This window comes from Pristis pectinata, chromosome 13 (assembly GCF_009764475.1).
Source record: "Pristis pectinata isolate sPriPec2 chromosome 13, sPriPec2.1.pri, whole genome shotgun sequence".
Lineage (NCBI taxonomy): Eukaryota > Metazoa > Chordata > Chondrichthyes > Rhinopristiformes > Pristidae > Pristis > Pristis pectinata.
In genome coordinates, this window is record NC_067417.1 from 45,614,277 (window position 1) to 45,632,890 (window position 18,614).

At 46.1% G+C, this 18,614-nt stretch overlaps 1 protein-coding gene across 3 annotated transcripts in view; it reads left to right on the forward strand.

Annotated features, from left to right (window-relative positions):
- The window catches only part of exoc3l1 (exocyst complex component 3-like 1), a 70,009-nt gene that overhangs the window by 23,406 nt on the left and 27,989 nt on the right, over positions 1-18,614 (forward strand). For all 3 annotated transcript variants that reach the window (XM_052028313.1, XM_052028315.1, XM_052028314.1), the window contains 2 exons: positions 8,110-8,329; positions 15,670-16,342. In XM_052028313.1, coding sequence (XP_051884273.1) covers positions 8,110-8,329; positions 15,670-16,342 — 893 coding nt within the window. The remainder of the gene's footprint in view (positions 1-8,109; positions 8,330-15,669; positions 16,343-18,614) is intronic.

The following is an 18,614-nucleotide window of genomic DNA, read 5'->3' on the forward strand; positions in this document are numbered from 1 at the left end:
TAGATACGTAAAGATGAAATGATTGACAATAGTTCATGTGGGTCCCTTGCAGCCTGAGACAGCCTATTGGGGAAGGAGGAAATGGCAGGGAAATTAAATATTTTGTGTCTGTCTTCACTGCAGAAGATGCAGAAACCTGTAGGAGTTCAGCATTAATAACACAAACAGTACTGGAGTGATTAATGCAACTGGAAATCAATAAATCCGCAGGACCTGATGATCTGCATTTTGTGGAGAAATTTATGGAGACTGATTGTCACTTTGCAAACTTCCATTGATTTAAGAATGGTTCTCAAAAACTGAAGGTAGCAAGTGCAACCCCACTACTTAAGGATGGAGGGAGAGAGAGAACTACAGACTAGTTAGCCTGAGATCAGTTGTAGGATATTCCATATGACATAGAAGGAGGCCATTGAGCCCATCTAGTCCTGCTGACTCTCAGCACTGTCCCATTCCCCCACTAATTTTCCCTGCTCAAGTTCAAGTTGTTTTATTGCCATTCACCCAATATACTATAAAAACACACGGAGGAATGAAATGTCTCACACAACGGAGGACATACATAAAACAGAAGACATACAATAAACGCAAACAAAAAAAATTGTGCAAGTACAGATAGTGCAAAAAACGGTATATACAGAATACAAAATTAGTGCAGAGTTAGTGCAAAACTGAGTTGGACGAAGAAAATACAGAACTCAGCGTGTTGCACTAAATGTATAAACATGTCCAGCAACAGCCAAACCTATTAGCCCCACATTCTCATCAAACCTCCCAGATTCTACCACTGACCTACACACTAAGGCCAATTTACAGCAGCCAATTAACCTACCAACCCGCACACCTCTTTGGGATGTGGGAGGAAACCGGAGCACCTGGCGGAAATCCATAAGGGAGAGCGTGCAAACTCTACATAGACAGGACCCAAAGTCAGGACTGAACCCGGGTCACTGGAGCTGTGAGGCAGCATCTCTACTTCTAGTCCCTGCTGGAATCTATAACAAAGAATGTGGTAGTGGTCTCAGACATCTTAAGATAAGATAAGAAATCTTTATTAGTCACATGTACATCGAAACACACAGTGAAATGCATCTTTTTGCGTAGGGTGTTCTGGGGGCAGCCCGCAAGTGTCGCCACGCTTCCGGCGCCAACATAGCACGCCCACAACTTCCTAACCCGTACGTCTTTGGAATGTGGGAGGAAACCGGAGCACCCGGAGGAAACCCACGCAGACACACGGGGAGAACGTAAAAAATCCTAACAGACAGCGGCTGGAATTGAACCCAGGTCGCTGGTGCTGTAATAGCATTACACTAACCGCTACGCTACCACGCACAGGCTCTGGACAATCCCCCAACCACCTCCACATGTGTAGTCATCGGCCTTCATCCTCCCCTACTGCCAGGTCTCTGGCACTGGAGCTACCCTTTCCCGTTGTCCCGGCTGCTGGTGTCTTGCCTCTGGTTACTCACCAGCTTCTGCTCCTCCCTCCAGACCGTCCTGGGCTAAAGCCAGGATCTGAGTGGCGACCCCTGGCCGCCCGACCTGCCGTCTCCTGCCCCCAAAGCGGGAATGGCTTCCCAAGCGGGCCATGAAGTAAGGAAGGCACAATGCTGTGGGGAGGAGCAGGGAGGCAGAACTGGTGGGCCGATGCTCTTCCAAATAATCTGGATGGCATAAGGTGGGAGAGCTGGAGGGAGGGGATGCAAGGATCATTAACTATGAGCTTGCTGTCGTTAGAATCATAGAACCATAGAACAATACGGCACAACACAGGCCCTTCGCCCACCATGTTGTGCCGACCTTTAAACCACACCTAAGACTATCTAACCCCTTCCTCCCACATATCCCTCTATTTTAAATTCCTCTATATGCTTATCTAGCAATCTCTTGAACTTGACCAATGTACCTGCCTCCACCACCACCCCAGGCAGCGCATTCCATGCCCCAACCACTCTCTGGGTAAAAAACCTCCCTCTGATATCTGCCTTGAACTTCCCACCCATTACCTTAAAGCCATGCCCTCTTGTAATGAGCAATGGTGCCCTGGGAAAGAGGCACTGGCTGTCTACTCTATCTATTCCTCTTAATATTTTGTACACCTCTATCATGTCTCCTCTCATCCTCCTTCTCTCCAAAGAGTAAAGCCCTAGCTCCCTTAGTCTCTCCTCATAATCCATACTCTCCAAACCCGGCAGCATCCTGGTAAATCTCCTCTGCACCCTTTCCAACGCTTCCACATCCTTCCTATAATGAGGCGACCAGAACTGGACACAGTACTCTAAGTGTGGTCTAACCAGAGTTTTGTAGAACTGCATCATTACCTCGTGGCTCTTAAACTCGATCCCACGACTTATGAAAGCTAACATCCCATAAAACACGATGTTCTTTAAGGATTCCTCACTTCCCCCTGCCCATGGTTGCCAGCACCCTGTCGTCCCAGCCTAGGCTTCAGCAGGTCTATCCTTGCCTCTGTTGTTGCCAAATCTGGTCGTAAGCAACCTGTACTGACAAGACACAGGGCAGATTGTTTTAATGGTGTACCTTACAATGCTAAGTTGCTGTGAAGGTATGCAAAATGTAAGAGCAGTGTTATGTGGCAGGGCTGGGGGGGGGGGGGGGGGGGGAAGGGGTGGGGGGCGGAAGGGTGTTGGGGGGGTTTGGGATTTGTACTAGACTCCACTAACCGTGTCTGCACTGGGACCTCCCTGTAGGGGACTGGCCACTCCAGCTGCCTCTCCAAAGCCCCCTGATGTGCACCACCAGCCACTGGCTCTTCCAGCCCCTTCCTCCAATGTGGCCAGGTTGGTGCCTCGTGTCGGCGCTGCCCGAGGTGCACCGCGATCCGCAGCCGTCGCACCCACTGGAGGGGGTGCAGACCTGACGTAAGAAACAGCAGAAGAAATGGCAGGAGCCGACTGTTCGGTCCATTGAACCCCCTCCACCATTCAGGGCTGAGCTTATACCACGGTGGCATTTTCCTGGCCTGCCTCCATATCCCATTGATTCCTCTAATATCAAGACATCAATCCATCTCTGTTTTGAAGAAATCAGTGACAGAGTCTCCACAGCCCATGGGTTACAGAATTCCAAACACTTTCCACCCTCTGGCTGAAGAAATCTCTCATTTCAATCAAGTGGTCTACCCCTTATTTTGTGACCACTAGTTTTGGACTGCTGAGCCAGGGGCAACATCCCCTTTCAGGTCCTCTAAGAATTTTGTGTGTTTCAGTGAGGTCACCTCTCTCACTTTGAAACCCTTTCTTTTATTTGAAAAAGCAGTGCATGGCTTTCTTTACATTCATCATGTTGTCCTTTCTAAGGAAGGAAGTGCTGGCCCTGGAGAGGGTCCAGAGGAAGTTCACAAGAATGATGAAAGGATTAACATATGAGGAGCGTTTGATGTCTCTGGGCCTGTACTCCATGGAGTTCAGAAGGATGAGGGGGGAATCTCATTGAAACCTACTGGATACTGAAAGGCCTGGATAGAGTGGACGCAGAGAGGATGTCTCCATCAGTGGGAGAGTCCAGGATCCGAGGGCACGGCCTCAGAATAAAGGGACGTCCCTTCAAAAAAAGGAGTTGAGGAGGAATTTCTTCAGCCAGCGGCCGGTGAATCTGTGGAATTCGTTGCCACAGAGGGCTGTGGATGCCAAGTCATTTGGATGTATTTAAGGCAGAGATTGATGGGTTCTTGATTGGTAAGGATTACGGGGATAAGTGGGGTTGAAAAAAAATCGGCCACGATGGAATGGCGGAGCAGTCTCAATGGGTCGAATGGCCTAATTCTGCTCCTATATCTTATGGTCCTGTACATTTGTAGTGTGAGAACATTCTGTGTACAGAATACCATTCTCCCTTAAGTGGCCGCCTTTGGGCAGTACAAAAATTCTAATGTCTTGAGAAGCTTTGACACTGAGCCTAGTCCCTCGATGCCTAGTGGCAGAAGGACCCTAGTCTGCAGTCCTTGCCCACAAAGCCTTTGCACTGTCTGCACCAAGCATGAGTGCATCCCTTAGCACATACTCCTGCAGCCTGGAATGTGCCAGTCGCCAGCAATACTTGAGAGAACAGAGGCTTAGTCTCGTCGTATGACAGACCTGCCATCCCAGGAACCAACCTGGTGAATCTGCATTCCAATCCCATTATAGCAGGCAGATCTTTTTCATAGGCAAGGAAAGCAAAATTGTACACGATATTCCAGCTGCAGTCTTAACAGCACCCGATATAATTGTAGTAAGATATCTTTAGTCTTGTGACTTAATTAGCACCAGTTACTTTCAGCGGGTGCACCAGATTCCCGAATTTATTCATGCTCACCGTGTGCTAATGGATCAGATATTGTGATCTATGCTTCCTAAATGCAGCAACATATGAAAAGCAGGCACTGAGTGCACTGGAACAAAGAGGCTCAGACCTCCCAACCTGACCGCTGTTAACTCCAGAGGATCTATCTTAATGGGCTGTTGAATTTCCATCCCACTGTCCCGTGGAGGTTCACAATACGGGGGTCAGCTCGAGGAATGCTCAGTTTGTGTCGCTCTGACCTTTGGCCTGGCTTGCCACCAATCATGCAGCTAGAAGCTTGAGGGGGTGAGGAACATGAGCGGTCAAATCTCATCCAGTAAAAACCACGGCAAAAAATGTTTCAGTTATTCCTACCAATACTTTGGGGAAAACCCAAGCACTTGGTTAAAAAGTAGCATTGTGAAACAGTGGTTCTAAAGCAGAAACAAACTCACTCTGCCTTCCTGCATTGAACTATTTCCATTGTGATCACTCACATCTCCATAAACAGAGCTCACAGGACCCCGTAACTTTCGGAAAAGCTTAGGAGAGCGCAAGGGAGATTCAGTAGAAATGTAGCAGAGTTGGGGTGTCAGGAGATGATACAGTGGCGTGCAAACGTTTGGGCATCCCCTGGTCAAAATTTCTGTTACTGTGAATAGCTAAGCGAGTAAAAGATGACCTGATTTCCAAAAGGCATAAAGTTAAAGATGACACATTTCTTTAATATATTAAGCAAGATTACTTTTTTATTTCCATCTTTTACAGTTTCAAAATAGCAAAAAAGGAAAAGGGCCCGAAGCAAAAGTTTGGGCACCCTGCATGGTCAGTACTTAGTAACACCCCCTTTGGCAAGTATCACAGCTTGTAAACGCTTTCTGTAGCCAGCTAAGAGTCTTTCAGTTCTTATTTGGGTGATTTTTGCCCATTCTTCCTTGCAAAAAGCTTCTAGTTCTGTGAGATTTTTGGGCTGTCTTGCATGCACTGCTCTTTTGAGGTCTATCTGCAGATTTTCAATGATGTTTAGGTCGGGGGACTGTGAGGGCCATGGCAAAACCTTCAGCTTGTGCCTCTTGAGGTAGTCCATTGTGGATTTTGAGGTGTGCTTAGGATCGTTATCCTGTTGTAGAAGCCATCCTCTTTTCATCTTCAGCTTTCTTACAGAATGTGTGATGTTTGCTTCCAGAATTTGCTGGTATTTAATCGAATTCATTCTTCCCTCTACCAGTGAAATGTTCCCCGTGCCACTGGCTGCAACACAAGCCCAAAGCATGATTGATCCACCTCCATGCTTACTAGCTGGAGAGGTGTTCTTTTCATGAAATTCTGCACCCTTTTATCTCCAAACTTTCCTGCGTCCTCATCACAAAATTCAGCATCAGAAGTTTGCAAAGGAACATCTAAACAAGCCTGATGCATTTTGGAAACAAGTCCTGTGGACTGATGAAGTTAAAATAGAACTTTTTGGCTGCATTGAACAAAGGTATGTTTGGCGAAAAAGGAATTAGAAGCCTTCTGCAAGGAAGAATGGGCGAAAATCCCCCAAACAAGAATTGAAAGACTCTTAGCTGGCTGCAGTAAGCATTTACAAGCTGTGATACTTGTCAAAGGGTGTGTTACTAAGTACTGACCATGCAGGGTGCCCAAACTTTTGCTTCGGGCCCTTTTCATTTTTTGTTATTTTGAAACTGTAAAAGATGGAAATAAAAAAGTAATCTTGCTTAAAATATTAATGAAATGTGTCATCTTTAACTTTATGCCTTTTGGAAATCGGGTCATCTTTTACTCGCTTAGCTATTCACAGTAACAGAAATTTTGACCAGGGATGCCCAAATATTTGCATGCCACTGTACATAGAGAGAGCAGAGAAGCCAGAGTTATTCTTTGAGCAAAGAGGATTAAAGGAAGATATTGTCAAGTTGAGTTTCTTGTCACATGCACAAGTACATTGAGGTATAGGTACAATGAAAAACTTGCTTGCAGCAGCATCACAGGCACGTAGGTTCAGACAACACACAGAATATAATTTATACAAGGTAGTGAAGGAAAAAAAACTGCAAAACAAGACACTAGTGCAAAAAACAACAAAATCAGAGACGTCCATGGTAATTCAAGAGGTGTTTCATTGCTGAGGTAGGGTTAGGGTTGTGCGGGTCAGTTCAAGAACCTGATGGTTGTAGGAAAGTACCTGTTCCTGAACCTGGGGGTATGGGACTTCAGGCTTCTGTGCCTCCTGCCCGATGGTAGCTGTGAGAAGATGGCGTGACCCGGATGATGGGGATCTTTGATGACAGATGCTGTCTTCTTGAGGCAGCGCCTCCTGTAGATGCTGTCAGTGGTGGACCGGGCTGTGTCCACTACTCTCTGCGGCCTCTTGCATTTCCATGTGCTGGAATTCAGGATACCTCCAACAGTGCATCTGTAGTATTCAGAGTATTTGATGACATGCCAAACCTCCTCAAGCTTTGAAGAAATATTCCAAATATTATAATATTCCAAATTAAGAGTTCTGATGAGATAGAGAGGGGGAAACTATTTCCACTGGCAGGAGGTTAGCACTTACGTTAACACATAGATGAGACGACTGGAAAGTGTACCATGGCAGGGGAGGGGCAAGAGAATTGTTTGTTTTTACACAGCATATATTACAGAAGGTTGGATGACAACCCTGGAAAGTGAGTTAGATTAACACTCGCAATCATAAGAACTGCAGGGCTATGGGGAAAGAATGGGCCTTGTTGGCTGGAACTGGGGCACTGTGTACAATGCTGGTCGTGTCACTCCAGAGAAAGTGTGATAACACCAGAGAAGGTGCAGAGGGGATTTGCAAGGATATTGTAGATTTCTACAGCATGGAAACTGGCCCTTTGGTGAACCGAGTCCACGCTGACCATCAAACACCATCTACACTAAACCTACACAAATCCCAGTTTACTCACCCCCTGCACCCGGGGCGATTTACAGCGGCCAATTAACCTACCATCCCGCACATCTTTGGGATGTGGGAGGAAACCAGAGCACCCGGTGGAAACCCACGCAGTCCCATGGAGAGCGTGCAAACTCCACACAGACAGCGCCCGTGGTCAGGATCAAACCCAGGTTGCTGGAGCTGCCTACTAGCTGCTCCGCTCTGCTGCCCTATAATTCCTCCAATCTTGTTAACAGGGTTGGAAGATTGTAATCATTAGGCAAGGCTGTCTCTGCAGGTCTTATCCTGTTTGGAACATAAGAGATGGAGAGGAGATATGCTTCGGCTGCATAAAATGCTGAGACACTTATACGGGCAAACAGAAGGCATTGAAAGGGCACCATCTGAAGGGTACAGATGTAAGATACTTAGGACTAGATAGAGTTGAGCAATATTGTTCACTCAACATGTAGTTGGTGTACCTAACTCTTGAAAAGATGGTGGAGGCACAACCCCTCCTTGTATTCAATCAGTACTCGGAAGTGAGATTAATCCAAATTTGTGGCCAACATGCACACAACATGTTGAATGGCCTAAATTTCTATAGTTACTTTTAACTGCAAAGAGTTAGCATGGGATGAAGAGGCTCCTCATGCAGCTGTAAGGCTCTGATAGCAGGGAGGAGCCTGCTGAGTGAAGGTTTCAGAGTGCCACACAACTGTCTTCTGCTGTTTTCACATTTAAATATTATTTTTCCTTGCTTATACTGAGTATCCCAGCCGGCTGGGTACGGATTGGGAAGGATTGTGAACCCCGGCTAGGAAGATGAGAGCGCCGCTCTCCCGGCCGCGAAGCAGCGCAAGAGCGCGCGTTCACTGCCTGTCTGAGGGACCCGTCGCCCTTTTGTTCTGCAGTCCGCCGTTCAGTCCTACCTGGAAGGGGTCGGGACAGGTCTCGGGCAGCTGAGAACCTCCCTGGACGACATCCGAGCCGTGTGCCGCACGATGGTGGAGGTCCGAGAGGAGTGCCAGAACAAGGTGAACGGCTTCGAAAGCCTGGGCCAGCTGAGTGGCCTGGTTTCTGATCATGTCCAGTTGGCCACCGCAGTGCACAATCTGCATCAAGTGTTCTCAGGTAAGGAAGGCAGGAGGATATTCTGTTTGCCCGCTTCACGTTCCCCACTGTCTAATTAATTCCCTCCTGTTTAAGGTTATGCGATGCGGTCAGCTCTCTCACAAGCTCTGTTTTCTAAGCGTCTGGTTGGTCCAGGGTTGGGGACCAGGTACACCAATTGGCTTAGAGAAACAAAGGATTGCAGATGCTGGAATAGCTAGATGAAAAACACAATGATGCTGGAGGAATTCAGCAAACCAGGCAGCATCCGTGCAGAAAAGCAGGACCTGAAACGTTGACTGCCTGCTTTCCTCCACGGATGCTGCCTGGCCTGCTGAGTTTCTCCAGCGTCATCGTGTTTCTCACCAATTGGCTTCACCATCCCAGTTCATGTGGATTGGAGGACTTCAAAGTCAAAGTCCAAGTCAAGTTTATTGTCACATGCACAAGTACATGTGTGCACAGGTGCACTGAAAAATTTACTTGCAGCAGCATCACAGGCACATAGCATCAGAGACACAACATCCACAAGAAAAACATAAATCAACCATAAATTATACAAACTTATATAAGGAAGAAGCCAATTAGAACTTCCATTGTGGGGAGAGATTGGAGAGGCTGGGCTTGTTTTCCCTGGAGCGAAGGAGGCTGAGAGGGTGACCTGATAGGTGTATATAAGATTATGAGATGAGGTAGATGGTTGGAATCTTTTTCCCATGTTAGGGGTATCAAAAAGCAAGAGGGCAGAGTTTTAAAGTGAGAGGAAGGAATTGCAAAGTGGGAGAGTTTTTTTTTTACACAGAGAGTGGTTGATATCTGGAATCAGCTGCCAAAGGAGGTGGTGGAATTAGATTCAATCATTACGTTTAGGAGGCATTTAGACAGGCACTTAAGTAGACAAGACATAGAAGGATAGGGTCCTAATGCTTGAAAATGAGATGAGTGTAGATGGGCTCAAAGGTCCGCATGGACGTGGTGGGCCAAAGGGTCTGTTTCTGTGCTGTAAGATTCTAGTGGAATCCATGTTGACCAACACATGGGCAGAGTTCCCCAATGACTCATTGAAATCGTGCCACGCAACAGGTTTAATGCCTCATCCAGGAGACTGTGCAAACACTGCAGGGCTCCCTCTGTATACAGGGGAGTACCGATTTTGATTGCTTACTTAAATCTCTGCAGTGGTGCTTTGAACCCAAAGCATTCTGTCCGAGGCTGAACCATGAGAAATGACACAGATCAGAAACCAGTACCTGTTCTTGGATGGACAGTGCTTTTAGCTGCTGGAGTTTGAAAGGATTAATTAATGAGCAAAACTCCAGTGGCCTGTCTCTTTGCAACTCCAGTGAAGAGACAGAAAACTGGGCCCAACAACTCTCCCACAATCAGTGACCAGACCAACAATACCATTCCAAGTGCCCCAGTACAGCAATCAACGCTGAGTTCAAAGTCCTACTCCAGCCACCTTGGCATAGAAGGACGGATAGCATAAGACAGGTGTAAGAAATGGGATCAGGGTGAGGAGGGTGAATAGCTTGAATAGTAAATAGTTTCACCTTGAAAGCAAAGCACAACTACGCTGAAAGTGTACCAAGGATATTGAAGGCCACTGAGGGACTTGGAAGGATGGTTACCAGTTGTAAATCAGATGGTTGTCCAGGTTAAGAGCCCAAATACAGAAGCCATGACTAAGGGAACAGCAGCCCATTTGGCATTACTTTATGAATCCAAGTGCAAGAAGGAAGATATCTTGTTATTGACCACTCTCGATGGCTGTTATTCCTGGTGGGATAGTTGCAGGCAATAGGAAGGAAGATTGGGGCTTGCTTCAGCCAAGAATGGAAGCAATATCAAGGTTGGCAGTGTTCCAAGGGTAAATTGACTTATTATTTATTTACAACTTTGATTAACTGGATATAATTGCAGTCAAGATGATTGGAACCAATCCAATATTATTTTATTGGTGGGGTGGTGGGAATTGGATGAGGCTAATGCTAGGTAAATTCACAGTGAGAGAACAAGCACCATTGAGTCTCCCCTTCACAACTGGACCTACGCACTGGAATGGAGCAGTCATTCCCAGCTATTGTTTCCTCCACCTCTCTCCTGCCTGGTTCTTGGCCTAAAGATTCCCCGTTGCTATGTCGACGGTGCTTCCTTTGCTCTTCCTGCTTGAAACAGGAAACAGGTATTTTCCTGGAGTGGCTTATCTTGGGTATAGACAGATCATTGGGGCCACTTACCAAATGGAATGAATTGTTTTTGTCCTTTGACAAAGATGTCAGTATTACATTTAAGAAGCACTTAGACAGACACTTAAATAGGCAAGGCTATGGTCTGAAGGATATGGTTTGAATGCCGACAAATGGGATTAGTGTAGATAGACAAAAAGGTTGGCATGGATGTGGTGGGCCGAAGGGCCTGTTTCTGTGCTGTACGATCCTATAACTATTATTGACTCTTATTTTCAGTAACCGTGGAGACTACACCCAGAATCACATTTACGTATATCTTTACTTCACATCACTTCCATCTTACTGAGGATTTATAATGTTGTCTGATTGCGTGGGTTTCCCCCAGGTGATCTGGTTTCCTCCCACATCCCAAAGACGTATGGGTCGGTGGGTTAATTGGTGGCAGTAAATTACCCCCAGTGTAGGCAGGAGAATCAGGGTGGAGTTAATGGGGGTGTGAGTGTCACTGGGAAATCAGAAAGGGATATGGCACGGATGGGATTGCTCTAAGAGCTGACATAGACTCAATGGGCAGCATGGCCTTTCTCAATAAAGGAATATATATGAGAATCAGTCTCGTTGATCCAAGGTGTGATGTCTCCAAGCTGAGTATATCCTTTTCAAGGTGCTTCATATAGTCTGCCAAATGAGGTCTTACCAAGGACTGATATAATCTGACCAAGACTTCCTTACATCTATACTCCAAGCCCCTTGCAATAAAGACCAACATTCACTTGCCTTCCTAACTGCTTCCTGTGCCCACCTGTTAGCTCTCTGCACTTCACAGACTAACTCCCCATATGCCCTCTGTACGCCAACATTGATTCTCCCAATCCTAATTTTCTATTATCCCTGCTCCCTCACATTTTCCTATCTGCTGCCTTACTGTCCGTTCACTCACTCTGTCTACATCTCCATCTGGACACTCTGTGTCCTGCCAATAACTCGCTTTCCCAATAATTGATGCATCATCGGCAAACCTGGACACACAACAATGCACCTTTTTATCTAACTCTGTTCTTTAAACAACCTTTCATTCATATCGATGCATTGTTCCCAGATCCATCAGCCATTTTATGAGACCATAAGACATGGGAGCAGAATTAGGCCATTTGGCCCTTCGAGTCTGCTCCGCCATTCAATCATGGCTAATTTATTTTTCCCTCTCAACCCCTTTCTTCTGCCTTCTCCCCGTAACCTTTGACACCCTTACTAATCAAGAACCTATCAGCTCTGCTTTAAATATACCCAGTGACTTGGTCTCCACAGCCATTTGTGGCAATGAATTACACAGGTTCACCACCCTCTGGCTAAAAAAATCCCTCCTCATCTCTGTTCTAAAGGGATGCCCTTCTATTCTGAGGCTGTGCCCTCTGGTCCCAGACTCTCCCACTACTGGAAACATCCTCTTCAAGTCCACTCTGTCCAGGACTTTCAATATTCGGTAGGTTTCAATGAGATCCCCCCACCTCATCCTTCTAAACTGCAGTGAGTACAGGCCCAGAGCCATCAAACACTCCTTATACATTAACCCTTTCATTATTGGGATCATTCTCATAAACCTCCTCTGGATCCTCTCCAACGCCAGCACATCCTTCCTTAGATATGGGGCCCAAAACTGCTCACAATACTCCAAATGTGGTCTGACCAGTGCCTTATAAAGCCTCAGCATTACATCCTCGCTTGTACATCCTAGTCCTCTGGAAATGAATGGTAACGTTGCATTTGCCTTCCTTACTACCGACTTAACCTGCTTCTATGTAACAGACTTTTAAATGTCCCCTTGCTAAATACTTTTTGGAAATCCAGATTTAGCATATAAATAGGTTCCCTCTTATTTACACTGTTAGTTACAGCCTCAAAACAAAAACCCATCAGATTTGTCAAAATAGAATTTCCTTTCACATTGACTCTGCTTTATCATTTATTAAACCCCTTAATAATGGATTTTAACATTTTCCTAACATGTGATTTCAAGCTAACTTTTCTCCCTTCACTAATAGCAATGAACTAGTTACTGACGTCTAATGTGCTGGGACTGTTCCAGAATCTGGGGAACTTTGGAAGATCATCACTGATGCATTTGATATCTCTGTGGGCACTACCTTTAGAACGCTGAGGACACTCGGTGCCCACATCATCGGGTTATAGTGAATCATTCTTAAACAAGGGCAACACTTTCCTTTCACTGTGCCAATGCAAATCACGCAGTAAGCCTGGGCTGAGTCCAAAGGTGGTGGGTGTGATATGCTCGGGACAAGGATCAGCATCCACCAATCGTTAAGAATGGGACCTATGATTGCCCATTGGGGAAAGTGCGCTCAGCTCCATATTAATCTATCAGTCACTGTAAATCCACGAGCCCCAACTGTTGACCACTCTACCAAGGGAAATAGGCATTTACTGCTTCACCAGTACCTACAGCTCTTAATTTGATACTGCTTAATTAGATAAGATATCTTTATTAGTCACGTATATCGAAACACACAGTGAAATGCATTTTGTGCATAGAGTGTTCTGGGGGGCAGCCCACAAGTGTCGCCACGCTTCCGGCGCCAACATAGCACGCCCACAACTTCCTAACCCGTACATCTTTGGAATGTGGGAGGAAACCGGAGCACCCGGAGGAAACCCACGCAGGCACATAGGGAGAATGCACAAATTCCTTACAGACAGCGGCCGGAATTGAACCTGGGTCACTAGCGCTGTAATAGCTTTACGCTAACCACTACACGACCTGCGCTCGGCTCTCCTTGGCTACCAAACCAATCAACCTCTGCTCATGCCTAAATCTCTCCAGGCATGGTGACATCCTTGTGTATCTCTGTAGCCAGTCCAGTTCTCTAACATCCTACAGTGTGGTGACTAGAACCGAGCACAGTACCCTGGCTGTGATCTGATTAGTGTTTTAGACTTTCCAGCTCTTGCATCCTTTGCCTTGGGCCAGTGAACAGCTCTCCTGTTTGCCTTCTTCAGCACCTTATCCACCTCCTCTGCCATCTTCAGCGATCTGTAACAAGCATCACAAGATCCCAATGTACGTCCATGCTTCTTGATATCTAAATGCTTTCCTTTGTTCTTCCAGCCAGTTTGATACTGGGAACCCTGGCCCAGTTTTTAAGTGGCTAACAGTTCGGCAAGGATTGTTCACAGTCTTATTTGAGGAGAGCTAAATTAGAAACCCTGGTCCTTGGGCTCTGAGTGTTAATTAGGAATCCTGGCCCTCGAGTTGTTAATAGTTAATTAGAAATCCTGGATCTCAAAATGATGAGGAGGGTAGATAGGGTAGGGGTAGAAGGTGAGAGATAAGAGGTTTAGAGGAGGTCTGAAGGGCAATATTTTCACCCAGAGGGTGATTGCAATCTGGAACACACTGCCTGAGGAGGTGCTGGAGGCAGGTGCTCTTACAACGTGTAACAAACATCTAGACCAGTTCTTGAATTGCCAAGGCATAGAAGGCTAAGGGCTGAGTACTGGTAAATGGGGCTAGTAAAGATAATACAATAGGTAGCATGGACACGTTGGGCCGAAAGGCCTGTTTCAATGCCATATGACTCTATGAGTTATTAATGGTTAATTAGAAAACCCAAGCCTCGAATTGTTAATAATTAATTAGAAATCCTGGCCATCAGGCATTGGTATTGGTTTATTATTGTCATGTGTACCGAGATGCAGTGAAAAACTTAGTTCTGCATGCCATCCATACAAATCATTTCAAAACATAAGTACTTTGAGGTTGTACAAGGGAAAAGCAATAAGAGAATGCAGAGTATAGTGTTACAGTTACAGAGAAAGTGCAGTGCAGGCAGACAATAAGGTGCAAGGGCCATGACGAGGTTGATTGTGAGGTCAAGAGTTCACCTTTAACGTAGAAGAGGTCGATTCAATAGTCTTATAACAGCGGGAAAGAAGCTGTCCTTCAGCCTGGTGGTGTGTGTTTTCAGGCTCTTGTATCTTCTGCCCGATCAGAGGGGGGAGAAGAGAGAATGTCCGGGTGGGTGGGGTCTTTGATTTTGCTGGTTGCTTTTCCAAGGCAGCGAGAAGTGTCGACAGAGTCCATGGAGGGGAGGCTGGTTTTCGTGATGTGTTCAGCTGTGTCCACAACTCTCTGCAATTTTTTGCTGCTTTGCGCAGAACAGTTGCCACAACAAGCCATGATGCATCCGGATAGGGTTGGGAATGGGAAATCTGGATGATGAGAAGAACTGTTGTTCTCCACATGATACTACGGTACCTTCTGTCCTCCAGCCAGACAGGATCCAAATGGGGCCCATTTGCTAATGTAATGCTCTGTCTGTATAGCACTGGAGTGGCAACCTAGACAATGCACATTCAGACGTGCGTGGGTGTCTTTGGAAAGGGAGCACGCTGTCTCCGCGGGCACCCTGGCCGAGTTCCACGCTCGGTGGGCCCCTCAGGAGATCGCGTGTGTCGTGGACGACACCAACACGATTTTGATATGAAGTATTGAGTGTTGTGGTAGCGGGCGTAGTGACGTATGTGTGTTTTCACGGGTGTTAGTTTACAGTAATCCCTGAAGTTCTGTAGTTGATTAGATGATCCTTTCTGTATTAGATGTATACATTTGATATTTGTAGTCTTCTGTAGTGTTTTTAGCTAATAAACGTTTTATACAAAAAAAAATGCACATTCAGAGGTCTCTGGGCTAAGGGTAGGAGGGTGGGGCTAATCGGACAGGAGTTCAAAGGGGCAGTACAGGGACTGAGGGCCAACTGCATTTTTTTTTAATGACTTTATTCTTTACCCTTCTAAAGGGGGGAGGTTTTGCTGGGCCTTTGGTTAATCGCACTAGGCAACTTAAAGTTAGTTTAGAAGTCTTCCCAGGGAGAAGAGACATTTGGACAGGTACATGGATAGGAAAGGTTTAGAAACTCATGGGTCAAACACAGGCAAATGGAATGAGTTAAGATGGGCGTTTTGGTCAGCGTGGACCGGCTGGGCCAAAGGGCCTGTGTTCCATGCTGTCTGACTCTAAGAGGAGGAGGGTAAAAAGAGTCGATAACGAGAGTTGAATGAGTGAATGAGAGTTTGCAGCAGGGGACATAATTTGGATTAAATAAGAGGTGACTGGTTTGGAATTTGAAGTGACAAGAAACTGTTTGGTTGCAGTCCCCGAGGTTGTGGCTGATACCCGGCAGCTGATCGAGGAACGGAGGCTGCTGGAGGCACACACCAAGCTGATGGAGATGGAGTGCTGGCGTGACGACATTCTGTACCAGCTGCACCGAGCCGGGAAGCAGAGCACGGAAGGAGAGCAGATTGTCCTGTCGTACTTCAGCGGCGTCGGACAGCTCAATGAAGACCTCGCCAAGGAGCTCTGGGATGTGGTGAACTGCGGCCTGACCCTGGTCAAGCAGGACCCCGCCCTCTTCGTCTCAGCGATTCGTGTGATCGAGCGGGAAGAGAAGATTGACCAAGTGACCATGGACAGTCAAAGCCAACACAAGTTCCTCCCCCCTGGAAGGCCCAAGAACCTGAGGCAGATGTTTTTTAAGGTTATCGAGCAATCGACTGCGGCCCAGTTCAGAGCAAGGCACACTGATACAAAGGGACCAGGGCTGGCGAATCATTTAGCGGCCTTGCAGAACAATGTCCTCAATGATTTGAAAGTGGTAAAACACTTAATGGTGCAATGTTGCCCTCCTCACTACAACATCCTTCAGACCTACGCGGTGCTTCACCACACCTGTCTCTCCGGACACCTACAGGATATAATATCCTGGGACCTGGAGAAGGGTGAGATCTACACTGTGCTGAACTGGATACGTCATGTCTACCACAGGTAGGTGGCAGGGCAAGTGGTTGCCTTTAGAAATGCAATACCTTGGGAATAGAGAAATGGGATAGCATGGTCTGACAGGTATTCCTTTGCTTGTATTCTCGCCAAGCACTGAAGACTAAGGGTTTGAGATCTAAGCAAAGGAGATTTCGGTGAGAGATACAGTGGTGGAAACAAGACCTTCAGCCCATCAACTCCATGCTGGCCATCAACCACCCATTTACACTATTCCTATATTAATCCTATTGATTTTCTCCTGCATTCCCTGTAACTGCCCCCAGATTTTACCCACTCATTGACACCCTAGGGGCAGTTTACAGCAGCCAATTACCCTACCGCCTTGCACATCTTTGGGAATGTGGGATGAAACTGGAGCTCCCAGAGGAAACCCACATGGTCACCATAAGACCATAAGATGTAGAAGTAGAATAAGGCCATTCAGCCCATCGAGTCTGCTCTGCCATTCAATCGTGGCTGATGTTTTTTTTCAACCCCATTCTTCTGCCTTCTCCCCGTAACCCTTCACCCTGCTTACCGGTCACATGGAGAATGTGCAAACTTCACACAGGCAGCATCTGAGATCATGATTGAATCCAGGTCTCTGAGATGTCTATGTTAGTAAAATTAATGGAGATTGTCTTTTTGAGATGCAGGAAAGGTGTTGAATGGAGCATCCTTTGATACTTTTGGCTCAGGATTGCATGTTCAAAGTGCCTTAAGTATAGAGCCTTACACGTTTTGTGTCTACAATAATACTGTTGAGCGTAAGTGCCCATGTACAAGACATCCAAGGAGTTGATCAATGTTGACCATGAGAGTAAACTGGCAAGAAACATGAAAATAGATTGTAAGAGCTTCGATAGGTTTGTAAAAAGGAATCCTGGTCCAGTTTTTAAAGTGCTAACAATCCAGCAAGGATTGTTCACATTTTATTTGAGGAGAGTTAAGATAGAAACCCTGATCCTTGGGTCCCTTACCGACAGAGATGGAGAATTTATAATGAGGCATAAAGAAATGGGAGAGGAATTAGACAATTATTTTATGACTGTCTTCAGGGAAGAAAACACAAAAAACTTGAGAAAGACTTGAGTTTACCAGAGAAGAAAGGGTCTGGTGCAAAACCACAAACAAAATAAATATTAGTAAAACAGAAGTACGGAGATATTGGTGAGAATAAAAGACGATAAATCCCAGGGACTTATGATTTGAGTCCTGGCTTTCTGAGAGAGGAGGGTTTGGAGATTGTGAATGCTGGTTACTCACAGACTTTATCAATGTTTTGATTGAGGAGGCCAAGTGTTATGTTTTCCAGTCTGCTGACAATACAAAATTAGGTTGGAGTACAAAATATGACGTAAAGAGGCTTCAATGGGACACGGACAACCTGAACGAGTGGACGGGGCCACGGCAGATGCAATGAAATGTGGGAAAAGTTGAAGCCTGCCAGTTTAGTGCATGTGACAGAAAAGCAGAGAACTGTAAGAGATTGATGTTCAAGGGGGTGAGGGTGTGCTTGTATGCAAGTCCACTCAAAGCCAACGTGCAGGAGCAACAAACAGTTGGGAAGGCAGATGGTGTGATGGCTTACAAGAGGGTTTGAGTACAGGCGTGAAGATATCTCACTGCAGTTATACAGGGTCTTGGTGAGTGAGACCACATCTGGAGTGTTGTGTATAATTTTGGACTCCTTCACCTTAAAAAGGATATTCTTGCCCTGGAGGGAATCCAGCAAAGATTTTCCAGACTTGTTCCAGGGACAGTGGGTTTGCCACGTGAGGAGAGATTGAATTGACTAGGTGTGCGCCTGCTAAAAGTTTAATTGAATCAAAGGAGATGTCATTGGGCTTGATAGAGTGGCTGAATGCAAGAGAGGATGTTTCCCCTGGCTGAGAAGTCTCGAACCATGGAGTCACAGTCTTAGAATAAAGGATGGAGAAATGTTGTATTCCAATCTGTAGTCGATGGTCAAGCCTACAGTATGAGATGGTTTTGAGTTGTTGACCGGTCATCTGACTTATTTGACATTGCTACGTCATATTGCTTTTGTGCATGGGATATACTTGGACAAAGTTTGCCTGTGTTTGAGTTATATTGAGATGTTTGACCAGAGGCACTGCTAATTGTAGGCAGGACTCAAAGTCCTTTGCTGTATCAATTGTTTCCTGATACCTTGTGAAGTTAATTGAATTCACAGAAGTCTGGAGGTCTCGGGCTGGATGAGGTGGGCAGCCCACTTGGTATTGCTGGCAAACTTCGATGTGCCTCAGCCTTGCCT